We start from the raw sequence: 17,950 nt of genomic DNA, 5'->3' as shown, positions 1-17,950 counted from the left end.
TAAAAAAAAAATTAATGGTATAAATTGTGACATTATTTTGGAAATTGATAGGCCATAAAAACGAATTAAATAGGACTTGATATGGTCAGCCTAGGTGTATCAGAAGATCAAAAGTCTTTAAATATTTTACGAGCATTTTATGAGCCCTCAGCTTAGCCACAAAAGTCAGATGTGGCGAAGAAAGATAGTTAAGCTGGCGAAAAATCATCTTAGGGCTCACTGACCGATGAAATTGGGGAGCGAAATACACTTATATCACTCGGTAAAAAGTCTTGCTGGATATCAACAGGAAATTGACGGCTTGAAAAAATAACTATATTTGATCCTTTAATTTTTGTGATTTATGAGATGGAATTTAAGAAAAAAAAAATTTTTTTTACTGTTTATATTTATTTGATGAAAATGAAGGAAGTTAAATGATGGAAATGCTAAAATTAAATTTCAAGTTCATGTCAGTCCCGGGAGAGGCAGAGCGTTGAACGAATAAACAAAGTGAGCTCGTATACCGTGAGAAAAAAGTAATGTAACTATTTACTCACCGTGGTCTTCTCTAAACATCGAAGAAGATGATGATGCTGAAGCTCAAATATATCCTCCTCTCTCCAAGTTTCATCCGTCTGTAATCCACTTTCCAGGGCAGCGATTCTCGCCTCAGCAGCTTTCTTTTTGCTGACAAATGCCGCCCCACTTGACGCCTTTGCGATTCTGATACGTGCCAGCCTCGCTTTCTGAAATGTCAAACAAAACAAAAATTAGTCGGGTTTTATCAACCAAAATTAACCAATTAACGGTTCCCAGAAAATTATAATAATTTACGAATTTTCGTTCTTGAAGGCTCATAAGTTTAATTGTTGCAGCTTGAGTAGCAACACGGTTAGTACGTGGCTGCAATTGAAATTCTACAAGTTTTATTGCTCGTAATTTTCGGTCACAGAGCAATTTAAGTCCGCTAGTTTCAATAGTTATACAGTTAAACTTTAGAAAGCTTTTTGTTCTCTGCTCATTCTCTCAATTCAACCTCTGTCCTTATACGCAGTCGCTTTTGCGGTTAATTAACCTATTAAATAGTTATTCTATTGTACTAAGGACAATATTATCGATATAAATACTCTATTAGCGTTCCTATTATCTTTGTACACTCTGATTCATTAGTTTATCAATATTCATGATAACAATAATGATAATAATAATAGTATTGTATGGATTTAGATGCCTTAAAGAAATTAAAAAATTATTTAATTATTTAATTAAAAATAATAATGAAAGTTTTTATTTGTTGCCAAAAAAATACTTTTGTTTTTTTTTTAACAAAATACTTCGAAACTGTAGGTTACATCGATACCAAAACATTATTTTTCGACGAACTATGAATTTAAAAAAAAAAAAAAAAAAAACTATTATTTTTCAGAATAAAAAGTTACCAATTTAAAAAAAATTCCATTAAGCTTTTTGAACGATAGGGCTGAAAACAATTTTCATTCAAATAAAGTAAAAAGCTACCGTTATTGAAGGATGTGAAATTATAAAAGGGTTTTATTAAAAAAATTTTTATGTGTTGACATCGCATAAAAACACACTGCTCGAAATGTGTATGGTAAATGGTCTATTGAAGGTATACTTTGGGTTTTATGCTTAAAATTAGTTACTTTTCATTTCAGTTGATTAATTGATGACCGCAGGAAAATGTTTTTGAAATAGTTAGTTTTTATTAATTAAAATAATTGTAATGTTCCGTGAAAGTTTAGCTGTAGAACAATGCAGACACTCGTACAGCCAATTAGTTGCTGATAACTAGACACTTTAAACGATTTTATTGGTTGCAAGTATTGATTTTAGTCCAAAAAAAGTATTGGATTTAATTAGTGGCGTAGTAACGTAAAGAAATTGGGTTAGTAGATAAGGGATGAAGGTTATTTGGAGACTAAAATATTCTGCTGTCGGGGATTCAGTGAAATACTGTCCACTTTTTGGGGTAATGTTTAAGGACATTCTCTTAATGAATAAGTTAAATTAGACTTTGCATTTAAATAACTTTTCTTTAAACAAAAAGTTAAAAAAAAATTCTACTTGATCAATAATTCATTTTGTTAAGCAGTATATGTTAAATTTATACATTAAAAAAATGTCATGTTTACGAAAAATAAACTATTAAATTTACGGGAATAAATTATTTTTTAAATAAGAATTTTGGCCGTATATTATGTTATAGAATTTAAAAAAAATGCATTTTTTTAATGCTAAATTTACAAATTTGTTAATACTAAATTTAAATTTTCTTTAATGTAAATTTTACATTTATTTCCATGTAAAATTTATATCAAGAAAATGTAAATCTAATATTTTTAAATTGATAGTTTTATAATGAAAAAGTTGCATTTCTGAAAATTTGTCCAATTTTTATTTAGTTTTAGGTATGGAGGGTAGAGGTAAGTTGTTGAAATTTTAAATAATTGACTACTCTAGTCGACAATGATTTTACATTTTTCAACTCGGCATACTTCAAATTCATCTACAATTGCTACATTCATACCATAGCCTTTGTGTAAACCAGCGCGATTGTGGAAGAATTTTGAACTGTTATTTATAGCATACAGCTGGACACTTTTTGAACTTTTCTCCCATATGAGATGATTCTCCTTACCTCTACCCTCCATAGTTTTAGGAAAACCTGTTTTTCGTACTTCCTGTTTCTACCGCAGCGCTGCTAAAAACAAATTTCTAGATTTGGATCATGACGTCACTGCAGCTCAATACCGCCAAAATATGTCATAAGCTTACAGAAGTAATTCACTAACTACGAAAATAAATGAATAATTCTCCACGAGTCAATATTATGCATATAGTAGGCATATTCCTTTATTGACGTACAAATATTCATAAAGCAAACATAGAAATTCGGCATACATGCCAAGATAGGTAAATTTACTAGTTGCCCTGTCGGAATAAACTGATGAAAATTAGTGAACATCTATGTCTATGACCACGTAGTGAATGATGTTCACTAATTTGTAATGCAAAGTACAAATACACATCCTGTAGCTACAGAGTATAGAGAATATTTTCGGTTTTCGAGAGCGTAAGCTTGTTCAATTCAAGAAATAAAAATCATCATGGCAACTACAGCAGATGGAGCTGTAGAATTCACTAAAATTCTCAATTTAACTCAAGGAAACACAACAACTTGTAGTAACCTTAATAGCAATTTATAGTTATACTAACTGCAGTCGATTTGTACTACAGGTTTACCAACATTGTTCATGGTGTACAAATAACTTGATAATTTCGTTTGGTTATGTTTTAAATTTCAGTATTGCTTTTTTTTTTAATTTGGTAAATTAAAAAAATTTTTAATTTCTGAAAAAATAATAAACTAATCAACTATTTGGCCTCAAAACCTTATAGGGAATGCAAAAACGAATCGATTCTTATATAACAATCATTGGAAATAAATTTATTGGCACTTAATTTGGATATATTGAAATTAATTCCTATTTTAGTTACGGAATGATGTATTTTCTTTGCTGAAAGCGTATTTTGTTTCTTTCAGAATGAAAATTAATATCATTGAGGTTCTAACACATAACTTCTCTGAGCAATTAGTAAATAGACCTGTACATTTTAATAAATTTCTTTTCTTGTTTCAAAGTAATTAACAATCGCCTCTGACGTATTTTAAATGCGACATTAAAATTGCAGAATTAGAAAAAAAAAAGAAGTTGTGGGAATAAAATTACACTTGAAGCAAAGTGCATTAATCATCGTTATGAAAAAATATGAAATAATGCCAAGTATATTTTTAAATTTCACGAACTAACTTTTCTCGACGATACGTCACAATAAATTAAAATTTCATCAACTAATTATTCATCTCTAATTTCTAAAATGTGACAAGATTTCTTTTTTTTTTCCTTTTTATTAAAAACTGTTAAAAAATACACAAAATTTCAAAAAACAAAAAACCCAAAAAAAGCACTCTAATATTTTGATAGCGAACTATAAAAAAAAGTCGGACACAAAATTAAATCATTCATAGAATCGGCAAGTTCAGTGAAACAGCGTATCGGTGTATAACGTTGCACAAACAAAATAAATAAGTAACAAGAGGGCGAAACATGATCCCGGTTCTGTTCTGTATATATTTCCAGCGACTGGCTCTAGGGTAGAAATTTCTATTTCCAGCGAACTCGTTGATTATTCTTTCACTATCATATAAAATATAAAAAGAGCAGAAACAAAATGTAAACACGTTTTAGCTGCAACGAGAACTGGAATAATATACCTGAAGTTCAAGGCGAGAAACAGCTTTATATTTTTCATATTTTCTCAAGACATTGTTTCCATATTTTTATCTTTATACTTATTTCTATTATTTATTTCTTTTGTGTCTACTTCTTTTCTCGGTATGTGTCTTTATTCTTATTCTATCTCGATCCCCGTATAGCGTATTTTTCAAAACCCCGTTTTTCAGTCAGCCGTAAAAAAATTTTCAAACCCAAGTCATTCTTTTTATTTCTGTCTTTTATTGTTGTTTATTTATTTTCATTGCGATTATCTAAGTAATAATCGTCCGCAGTATTTTAAATTAAAGCGAAACAAACTTTTCACGATAAAAGACAACGTCTTTTATTTTCTTTGGTTTTATTCGCGTGAAGAAATAAATAAAATGTAATTTATATTTGAGGTTTGCGGGGCAAACCTCAAGATAAAATTTATCTAAATACTTTGTAGGTTCACTTCTTTTTTTTTTTTTTCCGACTGTAGAGTGAAAATTTTTAGTAAAATTGTTTTATAAGTACTTTTCGGATTTATTTAAATAAGTGTAGCTCCAAAATCTCAATAAAAATTCTGTGAACAAAAAAATTAATTTAAATAGACAACCTTTAAACGAGTTGGTATTTTTTTAATTAATGCTAATGCCTGAACAGTTTGCAAAATTTAAATTAATTTCCTCCAAACAAATCACTTATTTTTAAATTTAAATAAACATAATTATCTTTTCAAATTTATTACACTTTAAATTAAATAAAATAAAATTCAATTTTTTATTTTAAAAATCCGAATGACACTTGCATCAAAAATATTTAGCCATCGTTGGTCTTTTCAGTTCTCTATAAAATAATACTGATAAGCCAACACTAAAAAAAATGTGTATATATTAAAAATGATTGTTATCTTTTCTACAAACAAAAATTGACTGCGAAATAAAGTAAAAAAAAAAAAAACGAGTTATAATTTAATCTTAAAAATTATTGCAGCAAAAAATTTTATCAGATTTTAATCCCTTGACTGAGAATATAGATTTATTTATATGTTTAGTGTACGTCAGAATCGCCCTTGCAATAGCCAGAATTGTTTGTTTATTTATTTAACTAATCAAAGCGGCAGAGTTTGATATATCGGTACGATACGGAATTCCATGGTATATGTGTATATTAAATGTCTACAAGAATCAATAAAGAACGCAATGCTCTGCGTTAGTTTATACGTTAAATATTTCGGTATCTTGGTTTGGTGCATCTGCAAATTGTCTGCATGACTTTGATTGTTGAGCCTGCATAAACTCGCTTTTTATTCAACCGCAGTTATTAAAATATTTTTTTAACTTCTGAGTTATGAAAATATTCGAGGCTGCTTTCAATTCAAAGGTTATCTAAATATTTTATTTTTTAACAGTTGCGACACTGGAACTAAAACATAAATTGCTAAAAGCACACAGTTATTTTATAATACTATTTCGTTATTATTTAAAAAGGCAGAACTCTTTTTATATAAAAAATGTGACAGCTTGTCAGTGATACTGCAATATCAGGGCATCTCGTTTTGTATTATACTGTAATGTCATATTGCAATACCGCGAATTGTTGAAAAATTTTACGAGAATAATAAAAAAAATTTAATATTTTTAAAACTGGTGAAATTCGGACATTGAATTTTTTTTATTTTTATTTTAATTAAGTAGAACAATTTGTAGATTGCAAAAATAAAAATTCATTTTTTATAAGAATGGTTTTAATTAACTTTTTGTCTTCATTAATTTTTTAAGCAAAATTTAAGGAATTAAAATTATTGACAAATTGTTTGATCGTTGAAGGATGTTAGTCCATACATGTTTGTAAATTAAAATAAAATTAATTTAATAAAAAAATTAATTTAAAAAAAATAGTATATTACACACCGAGGGAAGTAAAGTAAGAAATGTCTCAGATCACATGTAATTGTTGGCCGAGGCGAAGCCGAGGTCAACAAACATGTGATCTGAGACATTTCTTACTTTACTTCCCGAGGAGTGTATACTATTTTTTTCCCTGACGAAGGTGTAAAGCGGAAACTTTGTTTAGCGCAGCGGGGCTAAAGTTGACGCTTTACACCCGGAGGGGAAAAAAATTGATTTAATAAAAAAATTTTTTAAACAAGTATAATCATATAAAAAAAAAAAAAAAAAAAAACAACTGTTTGCAAAAGTTTCAATAAAAATTCTGAGTTAAATATTAGATAAAAATACGAAAAAATTGTACTTAACACTTTTTGAAAGAAATTCAATTTTTTATGAGCAAGATTCTTATTAAATTTGACATTTTGAAAGAATTTTAAATTAAAACTCGCTTTAAAAAATTCTAAAACGACACACTTAAAATATTTTTGAATATTTTTTCATCAAAAAATTTTTAAGCATGTTCAAAAAATTATTTTTGAGAAAAATGCATTTAACTTTAAACTGTTTAAATCTAAAAATGTCAAAAAAAAATTTTTTTATCAACTCAAAAAAAAAATGCACAATATTCCGTCAATAAGCGCAAAATATATATCGTGCTTATTATTAATAACTCGATAAAATAATAAATAATTCGAGACATATCATTAAATGAAATTGATAGAAATAAACAGTGAGATCATAACGGCAATAAATTACAAAAAAGATAAACAATAAATTACCAGTATATTATAAAATCTATAATAGACTATGTAAATAGTATGTAGGATTAAATTAAATGTCGATTGTGTATTTCTTTGGTCAATATAATTGGACAAACGATCCGGAAGACTAAACAAAATGTACAATTAAAATTTATTGTATGTATATCGCATATATAATCCTCCATATACTCTTATAGGCGTGCAAGTATGAGTTTGTGAGTTTTGCATGTTTGTACATGCATGTGTATTACTTGTGGAATATATTCGGGCATATAGAGACATAACATTCTATAAAGAGAAGAGAAACAGAGCTGACGGACATATATATTGGCCGATTATTTGGATTCGCGAGAGAACGAACACATGGCATAATTACCTCGCCGATTAATTAGAGGTAGCCGCGGTATAGAATAGCAGTCACTCGCGCGAGTAGAGGAAGGCTTGGTGCATAATAATTTACCGAAAATAATGAGTCACGTAGAGTTTGTCGTGTACCGGATTTCTCGTTGCCATGTGCTGCAATGCTGAAATCGTGCATAACAACCTGTGTTCTCTTCTATTCTACCTACTGCAACTCTACACCTGAGTAGAGTATCGATCTTGTCTCTTTTCCTACGCTCTACTCTTTATTGTCCAAATTCATATAAAAATAATTGAGTTAAATGCGCCTTTATTTTCTGAGCTGTTCACGGAATTTTTATGTTACCCGAGATTTTTTGGTAATCAAACCTCTTTAATTATCTTACCTGAGGGCTTATTTTAATAAAATTTTTATTTAATTAAAAATGGTTTATTTTCAATAATTTTAGTTCATTAAAAAAATTGTTTAGTATTGATTTATTTATTCATTAAATTTTTTTGGATAAAAAAAATTTTTTTTAACTATTTTTTTTTATTGGCGTATTTTTCTACATTCAAAAAATTTTACAACTAAAATCTGATTTTTTATGACTAATTTTCAAATATAAATTCACATTTAAAAAAGTAAATAAAATAAAGAATTACAGCAAAAATTTTAATATTTAAATCAAGACTTAATAATATAAATTAATATTTATTAATTAACAGTAAGTTTTTGCATAAAAAAAAAACTAATTCGCTTTGTATCACGAATTATAGTGATAAATTACTGTTACGGATTGTTGGAATGTAATCCAGCAGGACAAAAGATGAAATAAACAATTGCTGGGGGAAATTAACAATAGATTCATTTCGAGTTTTGAGATACAATGCACTTAGTATGATATCATATTTTACTCTTGTTGAAATTTTAAGCAGTCGTTTTTGTTCTAGGTATTGTAATTACTAATTACATATGAAATTGTATTTTACTTACCTTAGTGTAATTATAACAGTAGATTAATTAGCGGTTCCGAATGTGGTTAATGGTGTTCCTGACCTGGCGTTATTACTTCAGGTTTATGAGTTATATGGATCCATTTACGGACGTACTTGATTTTATTTGCGTAGATTACACACGCGTTTTCTTATCGTAAATTAAAATTTTGCAAATAGATTGTAAAATCTTTAAAGCCTTGTTTGAATTTTTTTTTTTTATATTTTGGAAGCAAAATTATTTTCACAAAAATAAAATTTGGAGTAAAAAATTTTTTTGTTAAAAATAAATGGAAGAAATTTTCAGTAAAAAATTTATAATAAATTTTTATTTTTAACTTGTGATTAATTGAATAAAATTATTTTATTTTTGAGAAATTTTTTACTCCAAAAAACTTTTAAACTTTTTCTGGAAAAATTGTTATAAAAAAAATTTTTTTTTAAATTTTTTGAGTAAATTTAAACTACATAAATTTGTAAGATAGAATTTATAAGTTAAATTTTTAAATATTTGTTGAATTTTATCATTTTTATAATTTTAATGCTTCAAAAAATTGACAGTGACAATTGGAATACTCTTAAATACTTTATAAAATAAATATAATTTTTGTCTTACCTTAAATTAAAATAAAATAAAAATACATAATAAATTAGAAATTTCAATTCTTAAGTAATTAATAAAAATAAGGAGTAATTTTTTACTTAAATATTTATTTACACAAAATTAAATCCACTGAATGAAAAATACAAATTTTATCATCACAATAAATTTCTTATAAATTAACCTTAATACTTAAACAATATTAAATATAAAAATATTAAAGCCTAAAAAAGTTTATAAATTTCTTAAAAATAATAATTGCTACCATTAGGCACAGTCTTATCAATAGTACAAATATGATTGGCCATGTATTTATCATATGGACTATAAGGTTCCAGTTTAAAAATACTCTTTTGACGGATTCCTTCATCTTCTTCATCAGAAACCAAATCAATCACCGGAACATCGTCAGAACAATCATCTGATACCACATTAATAACTTCCTCTCCAGCCTTATCCTCCTTCTTGACCAACTTTTCCCGCGAGACAAAATTATCCCAGGATCCATCTCTGCGGAGCTTAACCTCATTGGTTTCCGGCTTGAGCTTACTGGACCTCAAAATGTCATAAAAGTACCCGTCGATGACAATATCCTCATAGAAAGTAGGTTTGTTACAAATCGGGCAGTTCCAAACCGGTTTGTGTTCGTTCATTTGCAAAAAATTCGACAAGTCAAAGCACTGCAAATGCATGCACTGAGAACCACGACAAGGCGTGCTCATCCTTATCATTCCTAGAGGACAAGTCAGCGACACACACAAATCAGTCATCGCAATTTCTGCCCCATTTTCGCTGAGCTTATTCATGACAACATTCTTCGCAAAATCGTAATCCTTGCGATCCAAAACCTTGAGCCGGTTCAACAGATCAGAGCAGGTATTTTTCTGCGCTAAATAAATTCCTACGACATACTCGCGGTTCCTTCTTCGTTCTTCAGTCCAACCGATCACTATCTTGTTCGTTCTGTAAGGCTTGAGCTTTACCGAAAAGCTGATGTCAATAGGTCCCTGTTTTTGGGCTTTGGAGTCCTCATCAACATACTCGTTCAGAACCACCGCGTCTCCGTTCACTGTAACGGATAAACCCGGCGGCAATTTGTCTTCCAGCACAGTATTTTTATCCAGCGCAAACCTGATCAGCACCTTGTTCTTGTACTCCCACTTTCCGTTGACCAGATGCTCAGTTCCCCTGAGGGTGTTTAATTCCCTGTCATTCAGCTTGAAATAGAACTCTTTTTGTTGGTAGAACCCCTCAAAAGCTTCCAATTTCTTCGGACTCATCAGCTCGCTTATAAAATCGTAGAACGGTAGCTTTTTGAACTCTTTTGGAGGCGGCTTGTCAACTTTTGGTGAAACACACAAGTTCAGAGGCTCATCGCACGGAAAAGGTTCGTACTTTCTGTTTCCATGCGAAAGACCGGATACTTCTTCGCTTTCGCTTGATGAAGAATACTGGATGTAATTTTCCGGATATCTGGGGACCGGTCTCTTCGGATACCGATTGTAACTTTTGGATTTGTAAGCCGAGAATGCTGAATTAACACCTGGCGTTTCGTATTTTACTAACGAGTCACGTCTAGTGGGATAATCTCTGTACCTTACGTATGAAGAGTCATAACTATATCTGTCATATGTAGGAGCACAAGATGAACTTGAACATGGAAATCCGTTTCCTGGTGTGGTAATTGGATTTCGGTCAGACGGCACTTCATTCTCCGGTCTATGGCGGCCTGATCTTTCACGATATGATGAAGATGAGGAACGATGATCTGAAGCTCGTGATAAATCACGAAGATGTGACAAAATTGTCGAAGAATCTGCACTACCAGTCGTTCTGATATCTGAAGGCGGATAATAGATAACCTGACTTGAACTCATGCCTGGATATCGATATATTGATATTTTGGCTGGTTGTAATTCAGTAGTTTCTGTCGCGGATGATTGATTACTTGCGGGATATTCTTGTTGCACATTTCCTGTAATGTAAATGGAGATACAGCTGGAGATTGCTGATTTTGAGGGCTCATAAAATACAGTTTCTAGTGGGCTATTCATTTTTGAGTGGCAATTTATTTGCTGGGCTTCTATTTCAACGGGTAGTCTGTGGAGAAAATAGAAAACTTTAAAAAAATGTTCTTTGGGGATTCCGGGGGGTAATTTGTCTATTTTGTAGAAATTTCTTCATTTATAACAAAGAAGACTATTAATGATTTTATTATTTAAGCTATTTTAATTAAAATCAATTAGTTATTTATTATATATCAATTTTAACACAAGACAATATTCAAAATCTCAAAAACTCAATGATCAAAAATTAAAAATTGACTTTTAGATAACAAAAATTTGAATACTGAAGTAAGCTATCAATAATTGTAACAAAAAAAATTTTTTACATGCAAAAAACAGTTTAAAAAACTCTAAATATTAAGAATTAATTTCCGGATCTCTAAAAATCAACGTCCATTTTTTTTTTTAATTAAAATTTGTTGAATTTACCTATTTATAATCCTGTTGTCCAAAATCTACTATGTTCACTTATTAACTCACGTATTAATTCACACTACGTTCATCGTAATGTATTTAATTTAATAAATAATATTAATAAATTAATTAAATTTATTCAAACACAGTTAAAGAATTTTGATGTCGTACTGAGTTAAGTTTAGGTTAAAATGACTACACATTGTGCAGTGTGGCCAGATGGTGCGATTTTTTTACCCCCACTTTGTACCGCTTTCAGATGAGAGTGTCCTACAAAGTGGGGGTAAGAAAAGAGCACAATCTGGCCGCACTGCTACACATTAAATATTAATTAGCAGGTTATCAGATAAGTTTCTGCTTTACCGATCCTCAAAATTGATGATGCCGTAAATATCGACTGTCGCGTCATATTATTTATAACTTTTGGCGGGTAATAGGTACTTTTTTAAAAAAAATTTATACTTTCTTAGATTTTTCACGGTCGACTGAGCAATAGGTACGGGTATTTCTGAGATTTAACGAATTGGCATTAAGATATCGCATATAAATCTTTAGCTCTCGGGCAATCGAGTTTCCACGCGAGCAACCATGTACCAGATGCTCGGGTTTAGATTTTAGATGAGAAAAAGATAAATATAAGTCGTAAATAAAAAAACTTCTGGCGCTTTAAAGGGATTTTTTTAGCGATGTAAATTTTTTTGGATTTATTTTAATCAGTCATTTATTTATTTGTTTAGATAATGTCAAATTTGGTAAAAATTTGAAAACAATATCAAAAATTGAAGATTTTATTGTAATTATATGTATTTATTTTTTTATTTTGAAAAAAATTTGAAAATTAAATAAAAATGAAGAATATTTTTAATAAGATAGTTTTAAAAACTTTCAGTTGACTACAGTTGTAGGAGACAATAGAGAAGTTGATTTATCAGGTAGTATAAAATGTTACGTCTTACAAAGCGGAAATTTAAAACACTGAGTTGTGTAATAAAAAATAATAATAACAATAAAGAGAATGTAAAACCAGCGGACTTTTATAGTATCTATTTTTTTATTTTTTCAGAAGCCTTGAAGCCTCCAAGCGACTTTTCACCCCCGACAAAGTAGAGTGTGAGAAATAAAAACGCTTGTAGTAATGCTGAGAGTTTCGTTTGCGAAAATAGAACATAGATAAAACAAAGGGAACCAAGTTGAGAGAACCCGTGTTCGTGTATATGTACCAAAGTACCGGCTATGAGCCATATGAAAAATTTCAAATTATTATTATTAACTTCTGACACTTTTATGCCTTTTACTGGCTTTCTATTTAGCGCGTCATTAAACTAATTATTTTTTACTCTGCAAATACTTTGAAAAAAATATATATCTGCGGTCTTCCTTTACTATCTGAATCTAGAACATCAATGTTTATTCAATAAATTAGAATTTTTCTTTAATACAATTTTTTAAATTTTAATTAAAAATTTTTTTAATTGATTTAAAAATATAAAATTTTCCAATTTATGAAAATAAATAAATTAGAAAAAAATTTTATGTTAAAAATTTTTCATACTCAAATTAAATCAATAAAGTTCTTGAAAATTATTTTCTTGATTCTAGTTCATATTTTATTTTTGTTCACACTACTAAGTTTACAAAATAAGCGACCAGCAATTGACTGAAAATCACATGATGCGGATTTCCATCTGAAATTTATGTGTTAAATATGAAAGGCTAAACCCGGGTGAGAAATAACCCGCGAAAGTTGTTAACATCAATCATCAGTAGATGACTACTGAATCCGGCATTAATATAAATCATACATATAAACTTTAAATAAACATATATAGATCTAAACTGAAATATACATACATCGTATTTCATACTCTGTACTTCATACTGTTCGTAACGAGAGTACCGACTAAATATAACAGCGATAACTTAATAATTCAAACAAACAGTCGAACAAAAAGCGAATAATATAAAGCATTCTTAACGCGCTTGTCTAATAAACGCCGGCGAAATAACGCATCAAAAATTTATAAATAACATTGCAACACTTGATAACATTTCCGACACAACACTAGAATTTAATTCCATCCATCCATCCACAAACACACACAAACACACACACACACACATACTCACACAAAAAAAATTAAATAACTGCGACCTAAATAGAATTAATCGTCATTTATCGCTCATCTGCCCTCAGAAATGTTAATTACGGACTTATCAAAAAAGCACAACTAATTATAAAATAGTATGTATGTGTATTTATTATTTTAATCTTCTATTTTTATTTTACCTGCCCGGCATTAACGTAGTGACAAATATTTGAACTGGTTAAATTAATTGAAATGGCGGTGCAGTGGAACAACTTGCGGAACTGAAACTGGAACTGGGAACGAGAATGAGAATGCGAATGGAAATGAATATTGACGAACGACTGAAATATATGTACATAGTTTTCAGCCTATAATGGCGACTAGAGAGAGGTTAGCTGATATGGGAGGAAACCTCCACTCCGCATATCCCATCAATGAGTATTCAAATGGAAGCTGGTAAGCTGCTTACTCATTCGTTGAACCTCCAGACGAGAGATATCAAATGCAAATTCACAAGTCAACAGAGTCGAGATTCATAGTTACGTTTTGCGTGGACTATACTACTACACGTTAGGGCACAATTCAAGAATAGCCGAGCGTTAAATTATCATTTTCGCCTCGTCGAATTATTTATTTATGCTTCGAAGCAACTCAGGATTTTTGTCACCTCGTTTGACGCATCCATATTTTTTTTATTTCTATGGAAATTTATGAGGGAGTTTTTTTATGTATGGTTATATTGAGCCAAAAGTTGGTTAAACGAAAATTGAAATTGTATGGGAAAAAATGATATGAACATTTGTTGAAATTTGATAATTAAAATTAAATTTTAATTATTATTTTCTGAAGAATAAAATTAATTTTTTTTTATAGATAACTTCAATCCTGTTCATCGAAGTAAGCTTTTTGTAACAGAGTAGTTTTTACACTGTTTTAGTACCCTATAAAAATGTAAATACTATTTCAAGAGGATTGTGCTTGGAGTCTGCAAATAAATCGATGCTTTTTTATTGTATTTGTAATGGAATATATTTGCAATAAAATTCAAATCTCTTTCAATTATTTAACGATTATAATAATATTTCTCTTAATGATTAAATCTAATTCTTTTATATAACCAAAAAATACTTGTATTAAATTTGACAATTTTCTCTAAATATTAAAAACAAAATTAAATTGATATTTTAAAAAATTTATCTTTTACTTACATTCATTTTTTTTTATTTCGATTTTTTAACAACTTCTGCATTTAATAAAAAAAAAAAAAATGAAATAGAACATTTGAATATAAGGACATTTCTATATTAGCGTACTTAGTACATCAAATCTGTAAAAGCTGTGAGATGTATCAAGAAAATGTACCCTGTTAAATTTACTCAGCTATAATAGTGCACCGATCGCTTCACGCTTGAGTATGCAAATGTAAAGAAAAGAAATATATTAGAGTACAGAAATAGGTAGATCCTTTAAAAAGTAGCACGTCGTCGTCGTCATAGTGATGGCTGCTCTCGAGATCTCTTTTCCATCTCAGTCTGTTTTTCATTCTCTTTACTATACCGTTTACACGGGAATTTCGTTAACCCTGTTTCTCAACGCAAAGTCGAAAATGTCCATGCTTTTCATTCTTGGGAAATAGTTACTTTAGTATGTATAGTTTAAGCAATTGAGAAATAAATAAAAAAAATTTAATAAAACCCGAGATACTATTTCAGATATAAATGCGTTCATATTAAATATTTTTTGCTGTATATTTTTTATTTTGGATCAAAAATATTTTGAAGTGATAAAAATTGTTTGCTTCAATTAAAACAATTGCTTTTGAACAGGAGATCAAACTCATGTATGTTGAGACATAATTATTTATCTACTTAGATGTACTTAAGTCTGCTTACACCAGAAGTTATAATTCATCTAAAGAGGTTCAGAAAAATAAGTCTTCTTAGTTAAAGTTCAACGGGGGAAAAATTGAGCCTGTTTATTTTGTTCTTTATCAAAATAAATATCATGAAAGTTGTTTCAAGTATTTTTTAGTAATTTTGTGCTAATGAATTATTATTTTTTGATCATTTTTATCTTTATTAAATTTTTAGAAAACATAAATTTTTGGAATTCAAGTAAATCATTCGTTTTACTATTGTAAAAATATAATTAGGAAATATTTCTTCAAAAATATGTTCAAAATCTTTCAAGAACAGAAATATTATAAAATTTATTCAAAACACCGTAAAGTAAATGTATATTTAAATTCTAAACTAACAAATTTATACTTGTTCACAATTTAAAAATCGCATTTAAATAAGTACTGATAAATAGATTGTAATTTATGCAGACAAATTTCCGATGGCAGAAATTTATTTAGGTTTTTTCGAGTAAACCACATACATATGGATTACCGTTTTTTTTTTTGTTCAAGTGTAGTCTACGTTGTTTGTTAGTTTGAGGTGAACATTTGTTACGTGGTAAAGTACTTTAATTCAATTGAATTTCCAGCAAAGTACTTTGTTTGATTTTCTTGCCCACGTTAATTTCCATCTCTCGATTCAAGTTATTTTTGCATATGAGTTCCCAATTAATGTTTGTAAAAAATTTACAATTTCTTCATCTATATTCTATTTAATTCGTGCTTGAATTTAATCAATAGCTTTGAATATTTTAAAAGTAACAAAACTTTCATGTCCGTATAAATTACGAATTATTGTAAAAAAATTCTTTTGATTAAATAACTTTTTTAAGTGCTTTTAAGTTTCTCTTTACTTCCTATCTTTAGAAAATAAATTACGAGGTCTCGATTGTTGGCTAACAATCTTTCCCTTCCATTAATAATTAAAAGCTTTAAAAAATTCATTTAAATTAAATTAATTTTTTACTCAAACCAAATAACAAAATTTAATAGAAATATTTTTCATTTTTCTTATCGGAATAAAAATTTAATATACAATGCATCACTATTTGAAAAATGATACTCTCCAGAAATGCATATTGTGAAGTATATGAATTTTATTATTTTGTCAAGAGAGATGAGAATAAACGCAAGATAAATCAAAAATATACAGAGTAACTATAAGAAAAAATATTGAAAGAATAGCGAGTTATTAAAAAATATTTCAATACTTTAATAATACTTCTTCAGACTTTCATAACACCGTCGAATTGACAGCTAGTAAATAAAACGCTGTAAAAAAAAGTCATGAAACAAACGTAGAAATTTTTAATGTCAAAAACATCCATTTGCTGCTTTTAATCTCCATTACAAATGCCAACGATACACATGTTATTTTTTTATACTATAAATATCTGTAAGCTCTATTTATAAGTCAAGCAATCAATTTTCAATGGATCGATACCAAGCCGAATTTATTTAACCGCTTAAGGAGTTAATTAAAAATCACTAATAATAAATAAAGTTCGTCAGCGTTTCATCGAAATAAAAGGAGTAAAATTTAAAAAAAAAAAAAAATTCAATTTGCATAAATGAAAGATGAACATTTTTAATTGAATAGCCGTCCGACATAAGTATTAATGAATCATAATTTCCTAAATTAATTCAGAACGTTAAATTATTCCATTGACTTAATTATTATTTGAAAAGTTCTTCCACATGATTTTAGTTTTAAAATTCAGATCTTCGGGTCTATTAGCACACATGATTATTCCATAAATTAACGTGAAAACAATATTATGTGATAAATAATTTGTTTTTGTTTTTTTGTAAAAATAAAACGATACAACATTGGTGACGTAAAGAAATTATTAATAATCTTAAGTTTGTAAGAGTAAATATTAACTCACGCGATCAAAGTCACGCGATAAAATAAATTTATGTGCTACTAAGTTTTCTTAATGGGCATATGTTTACGTTAAGTACCTCGACGATTTGCTGGTGGCCAAATTAATTTTTGAACGTCGCTTTACTATTATAATAATATTATTAATAATGAAAGCCGTTTGTGTCTAATCGATACCCGAATTTAGAGTACGGTTAGGATAGGTCAGATATAGATATTGGCCCATGAATAAATATTTAAGAGACACTCGGTGATAGATTCCATCGATAAACGGTAAATGATTGTGATTATCGATCATGAAAAGGTGGGTAAGGAATAGTGTTTAAAGTAATATCACGTGAGGTTTAGGTATCAGCTGTTTATCGGATAGCAATTTACAATAGCACTTTACAAGCCGTAAATTTTAAAAGGTTAAACCGATTTAGTTGATGCAAAAAGGTCACGCGATAACGGTATCTCACTTTTGTCTACTGTTTTATCTTAACTTAACCCTGAAATGTTATGGTAATTTTTGGTTATATTTACACATATACATACGAATATTTCATTTTATTTCATTAACCCTTCAGTGCCCCAGGGTATGAGAATTTTACTCATGTCTTCTTTGATCTCAATTATTTTTAAAATTCAAATGGAAAGGCTACTTTCCACAATTTTATATTCTTTCTGACAGTAAAATAAAAAATTATCTCTTCCATTTCTAAAAATTCTAAAAATTCGACACTTTAACAATATTAAAAAAAGTTA

The 17,950-nt window shown here is 28.9% G+C and overlaps 2 protein-coding genes across 4 annotated transcripts in view; both read right to left on the bottom strand.

Moving 5' to 3' along the window:
• Shal (potassium voltage-gated channel protein Shal) overlaps nt 1-17,950 on the bottom strand; it is a 97,785-nt gene that overhangs the window by 25,986 nt on the left and 53,849 nt on the right. For both annotated transcript variants that reach the window (XM_074239031.1, XM_074239030.1), the window contains exon 3: nt 540-728. In XM_074239031.1, coding sequence (XP_074095132.1) covers nt 540-728 — 189 coding nt within the window. The remainder of the gene's footprint in view (nt 1-539; nt 729-17,950) is intronic.
• LOC141524878 (E3 SUMO-protein ligase PIAS2-like) lies at nt 8,942-11,527 on the bottom strand. 2 transcript variants are annotated; one of them, XM_074239023.1, is made up of 2 exons: nt 11,347-11,527; nt 8,942-10,951 (listed from the first exon to the last, which is right to left on the bottom strand). In XM_074239023.1, exon 2 carries the CDS (start codon nt 10,903-10,905, stop codon nt 9,097-9,099), a length of 1,809 nt encoding a protein of 602 aa, XP_074095124.1. In that variant the 5' UTR covers nt 10,906-10,951; nt 11,347-11,527; the 3' UTR covers nt 8,942-9,096. The 2 variants fall into 2 exon arrangements, with proteins under 2 accessions (XP_074095124.1, XP_074095125.1); XM_074239024.1 differs by having other exon boundaries at nt 8,942-10,826; nt 11,347-11,526.

Source organism: Cotesia typhae, unplaced genomic scaffold, assembly GCF_013202065.1.
Source record: "Cotesia typhae breed Kobodo isofemale line unplaced genomic scaffold, CoteBio_Ctyphae contig_23, whole genome shotgun sequence".
NCBI lineage: Eukaryota > Metazoa > Arthropoda > Insecta > Hymenoptera > Braconidae > Cotesia > Cotesia typhae.
This window is presented reverse-complemented; position numbering and strand designations above follow the sequence as displayed.

Excerpts from the sequence above, each read along its gene's own strand:
- LOC141524878 (XM_074239023.1), bottom strand. The coding sequence starts at position 10,905 with ATGAATAGCCCACTAGAAACTGTATTTTATGAGCCCTCAAAATCAGCA.